Below are 16,172 nucleotides of genomic sequence, written 5' to 3'. Positions count from 1 at the left end.
TGAGATTTAGTTCGATAAATCAATAAACCCGATAAGTTGGGAAATGATATCACTTATAGTGTGTGTTGTTGATTATAGAAGGAAACTGTGTCCTAGTGATCTAGGTTGAGAATGTCCCCAAGAGGAGCTCATAAGGATTGTCATGTTAAACCCTGCAGGTGGACTTAGTCCGACATGACGATGAAGTTGAGTGGTACTACTCTTGGAGCTAGATATTAATTAAGTGAGTTGTCAGTAACTTACTTAATTAGTGGACATTTGTTATCTTAAACACAGGGAGACTAACACACTCATAATAAGAAGGAGCCCAAAAATGTAATTTGGGATTGGTGCGGTAGTTCAATGATAGTTCTCTAGTGGAATGAATTATCATTGATAAAATTAAGTTGTGTGTTCGGGGCGAACACGGGATGCTTAATTTTATCGGGAGACCAAAATCAATTCCTCCTCTCGGTCCCTATCGTAGCCTCTTATTTATAGAGTTCTATACCCACCTATACCCACCTTCTATACCCACCCAATAGGGGCCGCCAAGCTAGCTTGGGATCCAAGCTAGGGGCCTAGGTATGAGATTGGGTGGCCGGCCCTAGCTTGAACCCAAGCTAGTAGGGCCGACCAAAATAAATTAAAAAAGAAATTTAATTTTAATTTTTATTATTATGTGGAAGATATATTTTAAAGAGAATTAAAATTAAAATATCTCTCTTGTAAAAGATCTACAAAAGATTAAAGAAAGAGATTAGATCTCTTTCCTTATTTGTAGATTGGAGAGATGTTTTATTTTTTCTTTAAAAATTATTCACATGTTGATAAAATTAAAATTATAGAAATTTCCTTTTATCAACCATGAAGAGATTTTAAAGAGAAATTTTATTTTTTAAAATTTCCGGAAACAAATTAGGAAGTTTTAATTGTTGATTAAAATTTGTCCTCTTTTGTTTTCCAATAATGTGGCCGGCCACTTGAAATTAATTGGGGAAATTTTATTTTATTTCTCTCAATTAAATCATGTCAAGGAAATTAAGTAAAATTTATTGTAATTAAATTTCCTAATTTGCCTAGGCCAAGGAATATAAAAGAAGGGGTGAGGGTGCCTTCACAAGACACAACATCTATTATTCCTCTCCCTCTTTTGTTCCTTGGTGTGGCCGGCCAACCTCTCCCTCTCTTCCTCTTGTGGTGGCCGAACCCTACCCTTCTATTGGAGCTCTTGTGGTGGCCGGATACTACTCGGAGAAGAAGAAGAAGAAGGAGAGAAAGCTAGCATCTCTTGGAGCTTGGTTAGTATTTTGTTTTTCTTCCTTGGTGAAGCTTCCTCTTTGTTGGCCGAACCTAGCTAGGAGGAGAAGAAGGTGATTGGTGGTTTCTCGTCTCGGAAGATCGTTGCCCACACAACGTCCGAGGTTAGAAGAGGAATACGGTAGAAGATCAAGAGGTTTTTCTACAAGGTATAACTAGTAAATTTTATTTCCGCATCATGCTAGTTATTTATGGAAATAATACCAAATACAAGAGGCTTACGTTCTAGAATTTCGAATATGTTTTTTCGAAGTTGTGTTCTTTTGTTTCTTTCTTTTCCTTGTGATTTGATTGTTCTCTTTGGTTAACCTAAAGTTATTTTAGGAAATTAAATATTAGCTTTCTATTAAAGGTTTTGTCTAGTCGGTGGTGGTTGCTCCCATATCCAAGAAGGCCATGTGCCTCGCCACGTCAGTACTGGGAACCTTTTATGGAAATTAATATTTAATGGAATTAATAACTTAAGGAGACTTGGGTCGAACGTGTTAAGTTCCGCAGGAGATCCAAGTCAAAACCTAAAAGAACAAATAGATTAAGTTTTGGATCAAACGTGTTAAGTTCCGCAGGCGATCCAAAATTTAATTTAAAAGAACACATGGTAGCTAGGAAAAGGTTCAGACCTTTGTACAAAATTTTTGTACAGTGGAACCTATAGGTTTTCTGAGTAGCAACCAACACTTACTTGATCCAACGATTTGTATTAATCTAGATTTAGACGAGAACTTAACAACATACAACACTTTTTAAAAATTGTTGTCACTAAAAAAAAGGCTAATAGACAATGCTTTTTACGAAGCGTTGTCTTTGATCCATAAAAATCACTAATAGACAACGGTTTTTAGAAAAACATTGTCTATTAATAAGAAAATAATGAAATAGACAACGCTTTTCACTAAAAGCATTGTTTAAAAAAAAATAGACAACGCCTTTTAAAAACAGCGTTGTCGTTTAAGTGTTGTAGAATCCCAATTTTCTTGTAGTGTCGAACCAAACAAGTTAACAAGTTGTTAACTTGGGTTCGAGCACCCGGACCAGGATTTTTATCCGGATCATGTCAAACGTGATCCGTTGCAATGGGGATAAAGTTTTATCCCTCTCCAGGTGCTTGGAATCCTTCTAGACGCCCCGACCAGGGTTATAAATACAGTCATAGTCCCAAAAGCTAAGAAACAATAAGAAAACACTATAGAACACTTGTAAATTATTTCTTTTGTCTAGCTTCATATTTTTAGTACTTCAATTGCTATAAAGAGACTTCTCCACCTGAAGGAGAGTTTAGTGTGCTTTTCATCTTCCTTGGATTAACAACCTCCCTGGTTGTAACCAAGTAAATCTGTTGTACCTCTTCTTTTAGTTATTTTGTAATACATATTTAGTCTTTATTCCTTTTTATGCAAGTGTTAATTTTGTTAAAACTATAAAAGTTTGAGGAACGTTGTTTTTTTTTAATTTTTTAAGGCTATTTACTCCCTCAAGCCGACCGCTAAGGGTCCTAATAGAGCTTCAGAGGATGATGATTGAGGAAGGGAAAAGTCGCTTAAACTCCGTTGATGGTGCTCCAATCGCCTTCTTCCTCTCCTCTGCCTCCTCATGCACGATCCCCGTTCCAACAAACTCCTGTAGCAATTTGACGAAAACCCCTTACTGTAGCTTCTCATAGATTTTAAATTTGATCTCAGATTTACATGGACGATTGAGATTCTTCCAGATCTTGATTAATGGTCAGATTGGTTCAGATTTGATTCAAAAACTCTAGATATTGATCTATGGTCCTAATCTACCCTCTCTTTGACTTGGATGGAACAGATCTATGATGGATGGCACAGATCTCCTCGGATCTCGAATGGACGACCTAAATTGCTTTGAACCTTGATCTCCCCAATTAATCTCATAATTGAGCTCAATTTGGATTGATCCGACTTGAGTCCATCATCCTTTGATGCCTACAAAGATAACATTCAAATATTAATATCAAATATCACAAATATGAGAGAATTTACAATTTACACCCTGTTTGGAATCCTATGGAATTGAATTCCTATGGTAATTGGAATTCAATTCCATAGTTTGGAATGAATTTTTGAGATGGATTTGATATGGAATTCAATTCCAATTCCATTCAAAACGTGAATAGTAAATCAGACCTCAAATTGTCAGATTTGGATAGGAATTTACCATGAACAACTAAAATCACTTAATTGTCCTTTTAACTTAAAACCCTTTTTTCCATCTGCCGACTCTCTTGTTTTCTCCTGCCTTTCTCCCATGCACCGTTTCTCCTTGTGTCGAAAACTTCTCCTTGCACTGTTTCTCCCGTGCGCCACCTTCTTCATACTGCTGTCTTAACTGTGTGATCCCTTCTTCCTATTCTCTAATACTTAACTTGATTATTAAATGATTAGTTATGAGGATAAAATGGTAAATATATAAGAATGGAATTCAATTCAAATAGATTCCAAATTAAGGAATTCAATTCAATTCTATTATTCACTAATCCATTCCAAACATAGGAATTGAATTCAATTCCTGCCATACTTCAATTCCTAATGGAATTCAATTCAATTCCTTCACTTAAGTTGTTTCCAAACAGGGTGATACAATTTATGAAATATGATATAATCATGGATTTAGCATACAATCAACTTAAAACCATAAGTATAGGATCCTAAATAATATGACGAAATGATAGTTATCAGAGGTCGGGATGTTCGATTCCCGATTGGTGAAGTTCGGATATGTGATTCTAGTAGGAAGACATGGTGTGTCACATTGGATGTCAATAAGGTAACTTGACATTTGGAGGAGAGTGACTCAGTGAGGACGCATCTTGTTTAAGGAGATAGTAGGCGTTGGTCTAGTTTAGGTTCATTTTGGATCCCTAAACTGAGACCTTAACTAGTTCCTGGTCTTAGAAGGATAAGAACTAGTTATTACTACTATTTATTATTGTGCTAACTAATTTGTTTTGTAGATTAGATATTTTGTATTGGATTAACCCATTTTGCAGGGTAAAAGGAGCACAAATTGCCTTGGGTGGACAATACCTGAGGCGCCTTCCATGCGATAGAAGGTACCTTGTGCAAGGTGATGGAAGGTGCCTTGAGGAGCTTGGAAGGTGCCTTTGGTCTGATAAAATTAGACTTCGTCAATGATAAGAAGTGAGTTGTTCGGGATAAATCTTAGTGGATGGAAGGCACCTTCAATACTCAATAACAGAGCATCTCGACTAGCCCTCAAGACACATCTCTTCTATAAGCTTCTACGCGTCCATTTGACATTTTGACTGCTCTAGTTTTGTGATGATGCTCTACTACGGCACTACTAAACTCGACTACTACTAAGGAGTCATCCAACACTGAGCCTGATCCGATCATCTTCAAAGGTGTTAGGTAACTAATGTTTAATATTGTACTTAATTGTTGTATAAGGAAAGTGTAGCTTGTTACACTTTCCCTATTATTTTTTTATACTCAATCCCCTCTTCTGGCGGTTTCGGAAGAGATTTTTAAGTGGATTGCCTGTTGAAAGGTCTACGAGACATGAGTCTTGGAGTAGGAGTCGCCGAAGGCTCCGAACTAAGTAAAATCAACCGAGTTCACGTACTTGTGTTTTCTTTCTTTCTATTTCTATGTTCAATTCCACTGTGTGCTTTTGATTCAAAAGAAAAATAAAAAGTTTTTAAAACCATGTAATTCACCCTCCCTCTCATATGTGTCTCGATCTAACAATTACAATATATTTATATGGTGCACTAGATAATGACATATACATGAAAGTCCCAAAAGAACTAAAGATGCTAGAAACATGTAATTCTCGAGAATTATTTCTATTAGATTACAAAGATCTTTATATGGTTTTAAACAATTTGGGTGTATATGGTACAATAGTCTTAGTTAATATTTGTTAGAAGAGGGTTATATAAATAACCATATTTGTTCATGCATTTTTATAAAAAAAAAGTCTGAATATGGTTTTGTAATAATCATTGTATATGTTGATGACTTAAATATTATTGGCACTTTTGAAGAGATCTCGAATGTAATAAATTATTTAAAGAAAGAATTTGAAATGAAAGATCTTGGTAAAATTTAATTTTATCTCAGCTTACAGTTCGAGTATTTAAAGAATGAGATTCTTGTCCATCAATCAACTTACACTGAGAAAGTTTTAAAATGATTTAATATGAACAACTCATACCCATTAACCAACCCAATGATTGTTCGGTCACTTGATATACAAAAAGATCTTTTCCATCCTTAGCATGATAATGAAAAAATTCTTGGTCCCGAAGTGCGCAATTGGTGCTTTAATGTATCTTGCTAATAATACCTAGCTTGATATTAATTTTGTTGTAAAATTATTAGCAAGATATAGTTGTACTCCAACCAGAAGACATTGAAATGAAATTAAACATATTTTTTGATATCTCTGAGAAATAATTGATATGGTCATATTTTATCCTCGTGAGTTAAATACAAAATTAATTGGGTATGCAGATGCACGATACTTAATTATGTTATCCACACAAAGCCTGTAAGTACCCCATGGTAGTTTTAATATGGTCAACCAAGTTAAGTTAGATCCTATGTATTTGATCCTTGTGTCTAAGTATGCAAGAGCTTAAGAACACAAGAAGTCAAGCAGAAGACGTAGCTAGTGAGAAGGATGATACAGAAAAAGGAGTCTACGGGCTCGGTGTATGCGAGGGACGAGATGCTATGAAAGAGTACATCGATGGATGAGAAGCATGTGTACGGTGTTCAAGGGACGAGAAGTCAGGGAGGAAGCCTGCTCGAGGAGAAGGTCGGAGCTGGGTTCGGATAACCTCAACTCCAAGTAGCCGGAGCATCACCCAAGAAGAGATTAGCGTATGGGAGCTGATCTGCCTTCTGCCTTATGGAAGATGCCTTTCATGGCTTGGAAGGCACCTTTGATGAATAGTACGAAAGCGCCTTCCAGCCTATGGAAGGCACCTTAGCTAGTCGTTAGCCGAGTATAAAGTTTTATCCTCTGCGGATAAACTCTATCCGATGGAAGGCACCTTCAAGTTGCGGATAACATTTTTCAGGGGTTATAAAAAGACCTCTAGACCTAGGAAATATTCAATAAATCTTGTATTCATTTCCTAGCAAATTTCTAAGTATTCAACGAGTGTAACAGGCTTCTCTGCCTACACGAAGGAGATATTTTTAGTGCTTTCTTTTACCTTAGAACCACCTAGTTGTAACCAAGTAATTTCTTAGTCTCTTTTATTTGATTATTTGTTCAATTTCTTTTTTATATGTGTGCTACTAATCTGAGTTGAAAGATCGAGGAGGATTTAGTTTTATTTTTGTACAGGCAATTTACCCCCTCTTGCGGGCTACACTGCACCAACAAGTGGTATCAGAGTCCAACCGCTTCAGAAAAACTAACCACTGACTGAAGTATAAAGACGATGGCTGAACCTAGCATCTACCCGCCTAAGTTTGAGGGGGAGTTCGCGATATGAAAAAAATGCATGGAGGTATTCTTTAAAACTGATTTTAAATTATTGTTAATAATCAAATATGATATTATAGCCCTAAATACCAATAAGGAGCTGAAAAGGAGGAATATCAATAGGCCAAGAAAGAATAAGCCGACTTTGTGGTGAACGGACGAGCCGAGTTCCACCTGCTGAGCGTACTTCTACCCTAGGAAGTCAGTCGACTAGGAACCTACAAATCAATAAAAGATCTTTGGGAGAAGTTCCTGAAGCTATAAGAAGAAACGTTCGAAGCAAAGCTCGCAAGATGAGACTTGCCCCGGATCTAAATCAACAACCTCCGGATGGAAGAAGGTGAATTTGTTACTCATCTACACAGAAGAATCAAGGAGCTAATCACTGGATTAACAAACCTCGGAGAAATGGTAACTAATCGGGATGTGCAAAGGTATGTTTAAATGTGTTCCCGAGAATACTGGAATGGACATCAATTGTAGATTTCTACTATATCTCTACAGACCTTGAAGTAAGTACATTAGAAAACTTTTTTTCTTCTTTTAAATTATATGAGTCTCGGTGTGCAAGACAAAAAAAGGGACCAAGTCAAAACCTAGCACTATAAACTTAGAAGAGTGGACTAGATTCAGACTCATCGATTGACGAAGACGAAGTAGCCTTAATGGTAAGAAAATTTACTAAGTTTTTTAAAACTAATAAATTTAAAAAGTCGCAGGCCAAGAAATTTATTCTGGAAAAACAAAAAATAAGGTGCTACAATTGTCAAGAAGAATGGCACATAAATGATGACTGCCGAAAACTGAATAAGAAGGAGAAGAACAAAGGACCAAACAAATCAAAGCACAAAAACCTAAATGCAACGTGGGATGAGTCATCATGAAAATCCGAACTGGAGGAGTATGTGGAACTAGCACTCATGGCAAGCCACCAAGAGGAGAGCATTAATGAATATAAAGCTACGTCTGAAGAAAGCAACAGCGAAGGGGGAGCATCCAACTTCGAACATGATATGGTAAGTGAGGTATGTTTCTTACCCCCTGATCAACTATATTCTGGAATAACCTTAATGACTAGATCTTTATGTAAACTAAAATCTAACAATAATAATTTAAAGAAAGAAGGTATGGATTTAAAAAGAAAATTAGCTAATATATGTTCACTAGAACTGTTTAATAAACTCAAAAATGAGAATATTAAATTAAAAGAACAAATAGAATATTTGAAAATGATTATACATGTTCAACTCTAAAAGATGTATGAAATTTAAATTTTAGAAATTACAAATGGCTAAACTGGTATATCAAGAACTATAGGGGTTAAATTAGAAAAATCCCTAAAAATTATGTTCCACCAAAATTTTTGATTAATTCAGTAAAAATTTATTTATCTTGGATTTCCAAATCATGACTAGTATAATTTAAAACTAATCTTATGCATGTTTTAAATTTCAATATATTTTATCTTTCACGGTGTTTAAACAAATTATTTAAATACCAATTGTTCATATTTTAAGTTGGAAATTTTATTATATGCTATCTGATGATCTTGCTAATAGAAAATTTTTGAAAATTTCTTTCCCATTAAAATATTTTCTATGATTTTTTTACAAGAATGATATTTTGAAAATTAAAAAAAATACTCTTTAGACTGATATTTTTTTTAAAAAAAATATCTTTATGTGATAAAACGTAATGTTTTTTATCATAATAATTTTTTTGACATTTTTAAAATTTATCTAAATTATTACGAATTATTTTTTTAAAAAAGTAATTTTTAATATTAAAATTTAGGTAAATAGATATTCAGGAACTTTAATTTTTCATATCCAACAAATTTTAGAAGAATTTTCAGAATTGAAGTATATTTTATGTTGGGTTCGTCGAGCCGCGAAAACCGCTTTTTCGCGTCGCGAAAACCCCGAGTCACCCAAAGCCATGGATCTCGGGCAAAGATTCGTAAACAAAACTTTTCGAAAAACTTTTTCTTGTACGAGTTTGTAAAAACTTTAGATCTACACTAAAGTTAAGATCATTACCCTTGTAGCGAAGCCCTTCGCGTTCCCGCTCGTCCAAGAAGTTGTCGGATCTCTAGACCGTCAAGCGTCGATTCTCTAGAAGAATCCACACGAACAATTCTTGATGGAGAAAACCTAAACAAAGGTGTGCTAGCACCTTGATAGGTCACGGCAAGGAAGAGGAGGGAGAGCTAGGAGAGAACACAAGGAAGAGGAGGGAGAGCTAGGAGAGAACACAAGGAAGAAGAAGGAGTTACACCACTTGAATGGAAAAATGAATTCCCATACAAACACAAAGTGGCCGGCCACTCTCAAAAACCTCCCAAATTAATTGCATTAATTGCAATTAATATGAAACCATTAAAGAGAATGACTTTGTAACTTCCATGAGGTGGCACCCATGATGATGTGGAACATCATTATTGGTCCACCTAATGCCAACTCACCAATGAGGTGGCAAAAGGTCAAGTCAAAATTGACCTTTGGTCTTCCTTCTCAAGTCAAGTCAAACTTGACTCAATCTCTACCATGTTTGATCTAATCTAACCATTTGAATCAAACCAACTTAATATAATGAATCTAATTCATTAAATTAAGTTGGTTTAATGAGTCATAATCTAAATTAGACTCATTGAATACATGAATCAACTTGAGTCCAACTCAAGTTAGCCCAATTAGGATTACTCTTAATCCAATTTGATTCATCAAATGAATCTAATCCTCTTGGTTCATCATATGAACCTAATCTCCATCTAATTGTCCTTAGTGTGTGACCCTATAGGTTCTTGTAACGTTGGCAATGCCCTAAACACATTTAGGAGCATAAGTAATGAGCGGTATCTAGCAACACATCATTACTACCCAAGTTACAAGAATGTCGAGATCCGACATCACCTTGTGACTACCAATTGTGACTCCTCACAAAATAATGACAAGTGTCCTTCTATCCTAGACATCTAGATTGATCAATATGAGGCATAGACCGTGTCATCCTCTAATCAATCTAAATCTTGAACCCCAAGTAGACTCACTCAATCAAATGAGCTCAACATCTAATGTTGACTCATTTGGGCATGACCATGCACTTAGTGGTCTCACTCTATCAAGAATACCGATGTCGCTCCCGTCATATGGGAGGGATAGATCCCATCTACATCACTCATATCCCTCTACATAATTCGTTATATACCCAGTAATCGCCTTTATAGTCCACCCAGTTACGGGTGACGTTTGACGAAACCAAAGTACATAACTCCTTATGTAGGGATCCATGGTGACTTCAGGTCTAAGGACTAATAGTCATACTAATAGCCACATGAGAAAGTATATGACACTCATATAACGATCCATGATACTTTCTCATGGCGGGTCATTCAGTATACATTCTCTAATGCATACCCATGTGTCAGCTTGATATCTCTATATCCATGACTTGTGAGATCAAGTCATCGAGCTGACCTACATGCTAGTCTTATTGTATTAACATTGTCCCTGAATGTTAATACTCGACTAGGAATGATTTAGAGTAGTGTTCCCTATATCATCTCACTATCGATTCAACCAATCGATTGATATAGGTAAGAACCTTTCTACTCAAGGACGCTATTATACTTAGTCTATTTGGCACTAATATAAATAAGTATAATAACCAAACAAATGCCTTTATTAATATACAAGAATATGATACAATGAGTCCATACAATCATCAAATGATTGGCTTTAGGGCTCTAACTAACATTTTAAAGATTTAACTTCACAAAATTAGTTATTCTGATAAAATAAATCATTTCTATTTGATAAACTATTTTTTCTGTCAAAATTTGTATATTGATAAAGAATATTCTGTTTAAGTTTGATAAAAAATTTCAGAATTTTTTGAAATAGATAATTAATTTCTAAATTATTTTTATCAAAATAGAAGATTAATTAGTAAAAATAGAATATTTTTAAAAATTATTTCTAAAAAATATTAACTTATTGATAATTGTTGCAATGTACCCCCAGAAAAATATTTCAATTTTTTTAATAGTTTATTTTATTTTTCTCCTATTTTTTTTATGTGATCAAAGAGAGAGAAATATGTACAAGTTAAGGGGGAGTAAGGACATTTTTTTTACGAATTTTGTAATTTTATTAACTTGCATAATTCATTACATTATAATATTTTATTCTAATTGCAACTTCTTTACTTCTTTACATAATCATTACTTTTTGTTTAACCTTAACTTTAACTTGGATTGTTACACATTAAAAACGGGAGATTTTAAGCACCCCGTGGTAGTTTTGATATAGTCAACCAAGTTAAGTTCGGTCCTGTGTATTTAATTTGATCCTTGTGTCTAAGTGTGCAGAAGCTTAGGAACACAAGAAGTCGAGTAGAAGATGTAACTAGCGAGAAGGATGATACGGAAAAAGGAGCTAATGGGCTCGGTGCATCCGAGTGATGAGATGCTGCGGAAGAGTACACCGGTGAACGAGAAGGACGAGAAGCCGGGGAGGAAGCCTACTTGAGGAGAAGGTCGAAGTTGGATTAAGGTGAGCTCAACTCTGGGTAGCCGGAGCATCATCCAAGAAAAGATCAATGTATGGGAGCTGATCTGCCTTCTACCTTATGGAAGGTGTATTCAATGGATAGTGTGAAAGCACCTTTCAACCTATGGAAGACACCTTTGCTAGGCGTTAGCGAGGATAAAGTTTTATCCTTGGTGGATAAATTATATCCGATGGAAGGCGCCTTGGACCTCTTTGAAGGTGCTTTCAAGTTGCGGAATATATTTTCTAGGGGTTATCAAAATACCACTAGACCTGGGAAATATTCAACAACTCTTGTATATATTTCCTAGCACATTTTTGAGTGTTCAACGAGTGTAACAAGCTTTTTCGCCTAAACAAAAGAGATCTTTTTAATACTTTCTTTTGTCTTGAATTAACAACCACCTAGCTTGTAACCAAGTAATTTCTTAGTCTCTTTTATTTTATTAATTGTTAATTTTTTTATAAGTGTGTTATTAATCTGAGTTGAAAGATCGAGAAGAGTTTAGTTTTATTTTTATACATGATCAACCCCTCTTGCCGACTCCTCTATGCCAATAAGGTCATATCTCAATTAGTTTATGTATTCACATATGGTAGAACAATAATATGTTAGAGACCTATGAAATAGATTATAACTCCTAATTCATCAAATCATGCTGAAATAATTGCACTCCATGAGATAAGTCATGAATGGATTTGGTTTGCCTCCACGGGCTGGATCAGCTTGAAGGGTGTCTGACGCTTACAACGGAGGTTCAGGGGTCGAGAGTCGTTAGTTGCACACGGGCGTAAAACCTCGATTTGCTGCGCTTTAAATTCCACTCGACCCCCAGTCACTCCTCCTGTCCAGTTTAATCGTGATTTACCCCCCCTGGATATCTGTGGGATCGGACACAGGGGCCCGCTAAGGTAGCGGTTCCACCTTTTTGCAATGAATGGATTTGGTTTTCATTAAAAAAAAATGAATGAATGTGGTTGAGGTTTATTATAAACAAGAAGACTCCAACTATATACTCTCTGAAGATAATGCAACTTGTATTTCCTAATTAGAAGGTGGATACGTTAACTGCAGTAAGAAAGAAATTGCAGGAAAAGATTGCGAGAAAACCAAGATATTCATCGATCATCAGCCGAGGCATCGAGAAAGGCATCACTGAAAATGGAATGCGAAAACGTAGCGAGGAACAATAGACATGAAAAGGAGATCAAAAAAAGAGAAGGGAAATAAGCGCGAATGGCTTCGAACAACGCTAGCAACGGGGAAATATCAATGATCAAACGGGCGTGACCAAGAAGATAAGCGCATAGACCCGCCGGAAACAGAGCACCAAGAAGAACGACGCAATGGAAAAGTGGCGGCTTCGTCGAGGAAACTAAGCTGCCGAATAATCGAACGAATTAAAATCAAATATTCAGTTAAAATCAATCAATTAAATTAAATTTTAAAAAAATTAAGTATCAAATAATCGAACGAATTAATTACGTGTTTTTTTACATCGGCGGTTAGATTTAATCATTCTTATAACATTTTCATGTAATTATAATAAATTTCAAACAGGACTATTGAATGAAATAGGAGGAGGGTGTACCTGAATAACTGTGGCTACTGCTCCACATATTTATTATTAGTTGTAATTTTTGATCCTATAATACTAAATTTTAAATTCTAAATCTTAAATCTTAAATCCTAAATCTTATATGAAAATAGGATCAAAACTGAACATAAAAAAAATTAAGTTAAAGTCGGATTTTATTAGATTCAGATCGAATTTGGATTGATTTGATTGACATGATTAATAAATAAGTTATATTTAAATCAATCTAAATTGATCCAAACTTATTTTTAAATATTTTTGGATATGATCCGAACTCATTTTTAAATATTTTCGGATCAAATTTTGATTGAGTTCGGATTTAAATACGTATATTTTAATAAAATAAAAAAAATTTCGATTGAATTCTAGTTAAGATGAATATAATTTTATAAATAAATCATTTTAATAAGATTCAAATTAAATATAGATAAATAGATCAATTTAAAATATTAATCAGATAAAATTTAAATTTTAATATTCCAATTCGTTAACCAACCAATCGAAATCCACCCATCCAAATCTGATCCAAATTACCACCCGTATGTATCATGCACAGGCCAAGATTGTGCGAGGCACGTAACACGTTGGACGCCAAAGTTTGAGGTCACGTTCTCACCGATTCCTCAACGTGGATGGTTACTTTACTTTAATCATTACAATGATTGGCCGAGGTTTAAGCTCCCATGCTTCTTAGCGTGCCCCCAAATCGTAAATTGCTCTAAATTTTCGATATTGATAGGATGCATCCTAGTTAATTTCACTGATTCTATAATTTATTTTTTATATAATTTAAAATTTTAATGATCAGCTATAAATTAATTTCATAATTTAACTATTTTCATATAATTCAACAATAACAATTATTTAAAGAAAAATGATATGTCTTAATCTCAAGAAAATATTCAATGATAGACACATAAAATGATGAGATTCACAAAAAAAAAATGATAGATCATGAATTTATGTATCTATCCTTAAATATTTTCTTGAGATTTTTCCTTGTGTATATCATTACTCTAATTTAAAGAGCGACAAATTTATTTTAATAATATAGAAATTAATTTTAAATGAACATATATTTTAAAAAACTCCTTTCACTTCTAATCATTTAGACAATGAGTCAAAAAACTCCTTTCACTTCTAATCATTTAGACAATGAATCAGCTCCTCAGATGATGAACTATCTAAAATAATAACATTTTACTATAATAAATTACTGAACGATTAGAATATAAAATACGTCCCATAAAAAAAACAGGACTGTACTAAAAATAAAATATCTAATTTGTCTGAATTTAACTGAGAACCGCCGACACTCTACTGAGCATTATCACTTTTCTGCGATTTAAAACTATGAGAGCGGATTGATTACCTCCGGGATGCAAAACGTTAAAACCAATGGATTGGGTGGACCGGTCAAACCAATCAAATTATTTGAACGAGTCTAGATGAAAAAAAATGTATAATAATAATAATAATAATAATAATATTATTATTATTATTATTATTATTATTGAAAACAAACTCAATTCAGTGCTTTGTAAAAGAACAATAATAATAATTTCGATATTTTAATTTTAATGGTTTAGATCGTGGATTGAAAAATTTTATCACCCAAGTTTTTGTTTCCCTTCCTTGTCATGTTCTGGATTCATCAAAACCTTTTCGTGAAGCCTCTACATCAACCACCTCCAACATCCACATCAAGGAGGATGTGTGGAAGGGAAAAAAAACAAGGGCAAGAAACATCCACTACCCATCAGACGGCGGGCAACGTCTCCGGCTGCCACGAGAGATCTGCGAAATCGGACGACCCGCAGCCCGCTACGTCGGCGTACTCAAACAGTCCCTCTTCGAACGGCACTCCGCCTTCCTCCACCTTCTCCTCCTCCGGCAGCATCCCGCACTCGAAACTCTCGAACCCTAGAATGCCGCCGCCGCCGCCGTCGTTGGCGTCAAACCCCCAAAGCTCTCCCAACTCAGGTTCCTCTAATTCTCCGGCGCCAGCGATCTCCTCCTCCGAAGGAGGCGGCAGGCCTAGCTCGTCGTCGGAGGCCTCGAGCAGAAACTCCAGATCGGGGCGGTCCGCAGGCGCCTGCACTGGCGGCGGCGAGGGGAGGGTGATTTCCTGCTCGAGGCTCTTCATTATGGAGGCGAGATCCTGCTCCCCCGCCTCCGCATCGTCGTCGAGCATGTCGAGCAGGAAGCGCTTCGCTTCCGGCGACCCAGATTCGAACTCCTCGCGCCGCCGCTTGTGGTCGCCGGCCGACAATCCCTCCATGAAACCAGCGAGCGTCTCCGATCTGGAAAGGTCAAAAAAAAAGGAGCAAGCCCTCCGTAGCCGCAAGGGAGAAAGACAAAGAAGAGTGTCAGTGCGCGTGCGAACGGTGCGGTGCGGTGCGGTGCGCGGTGGAAGAAGGGCTTTATATAGGAAGAGGATTTCGGCAGATATTTTATTCTTCAGAAAACCCTTCTTCATAGGCCACCAAATCGAGGGGTATCCCGGTAATTTCAACACGAAAGAGAATAAAAAAAGATAGACGAGTGTGGAGTTCGGGGATCGTGGGGACACCTGTCACGGGCGCGGAGGACGACGAGCCTTTTTCTTTGTTTTTTCCTTTCTTTCTTCCATTTTCTAAAAATTAGAAAAAAAATCCGTTATCAACTTGATTTGAAGTCCGGATTTGACGTCCGAATAGGACCACTGATTGGCGTTAATTTGGACGGTTAGTTTTTTTTCCGTTACTAATTTCTCCGTCCTTTGCTTTTGGCCTTGACTCGTTGACCACACGCGATTGCGTTGGGCAGGTATGAACGAATGGACGATTGACAGGTCGGTCGACGGGCCCCGCCCAACTAATCTGCCGCCGCTGCCCTTCCTCCAATAATTAATGCACTTGCGCCGGGTTAGGGGAAGTGGGCCCCACCTCCTACCCATTAATGCTGGCGACACATCACGTGGCTGTGGCGCCGGGCCTAACGAGGAAGCCCGATTGGATGGCACGTGGCGCGGGATTAATCACGCTGCAATAATTAAAATTATTGCGCCGGTGTGAGCGGCTCGGTTCGATTCCGCACGTGGCAGCTCGCTAAGATTTTCGTCCGTCCGCGTCACCGCGCGGTGCGGCTCGTGTCGCGCTGGCTGGCGGAGCCGGGTCCAGCGCTGCGACATGCGGCGCCTGAAATGCTGCGGGTGAGACGTGGCGGAACCAGCAGCGCGCCGTGTGGAGGCACAGGCGGTGGG

At 36.6% G+C, this 16,172-nt stretch overlaps 1 protein-coding gene across 1 annotated transcript; it reads right to left on the bottom strand.

The window, feature by feature from the left end:
- Positions 1 to 14,547: 14,547 nt before the first annotated feature.
- Positions 14,548 to 15,353, bottom strand: LOC122015498. Its single transcript, XM_042572417.1, has one exon. The coding sequence runs from the start codon at positions 15,207 to 15,209 to the stop codon at positions 14,688 to 14,690; it is 522 nt and encodes a 173-aa protein (XP_042428351.1). The 5' UTR covers positions 15,210 to 15,353; the 3' UTR covers positions 14,548 to 14,687.
- Between the last annotated feature and the right edge of the window lie 819 nt (positions 15,354 to 16,172).

The sequence above is a fragment of the Zingiber officinale genome, chromosome 8B, assembly GCF_018446385.1.
Source record: "Zingiber officinale cultivar Zhangliang chromosome 8B, Zo_v1.1, whole genome shotgun sequence".
NCBI classification, from domain to species: Eukaryota; Viridiplantae; Streptophyta; class Magnoliopsida; order Zingiberales; family Zingiberaceae; genus Zingiber; species Zingiber officinale.
Note: the sequence above shows the minus strand (reverse complement) of the source record. Positions and strands in the feature narration are given on the sequence as shown.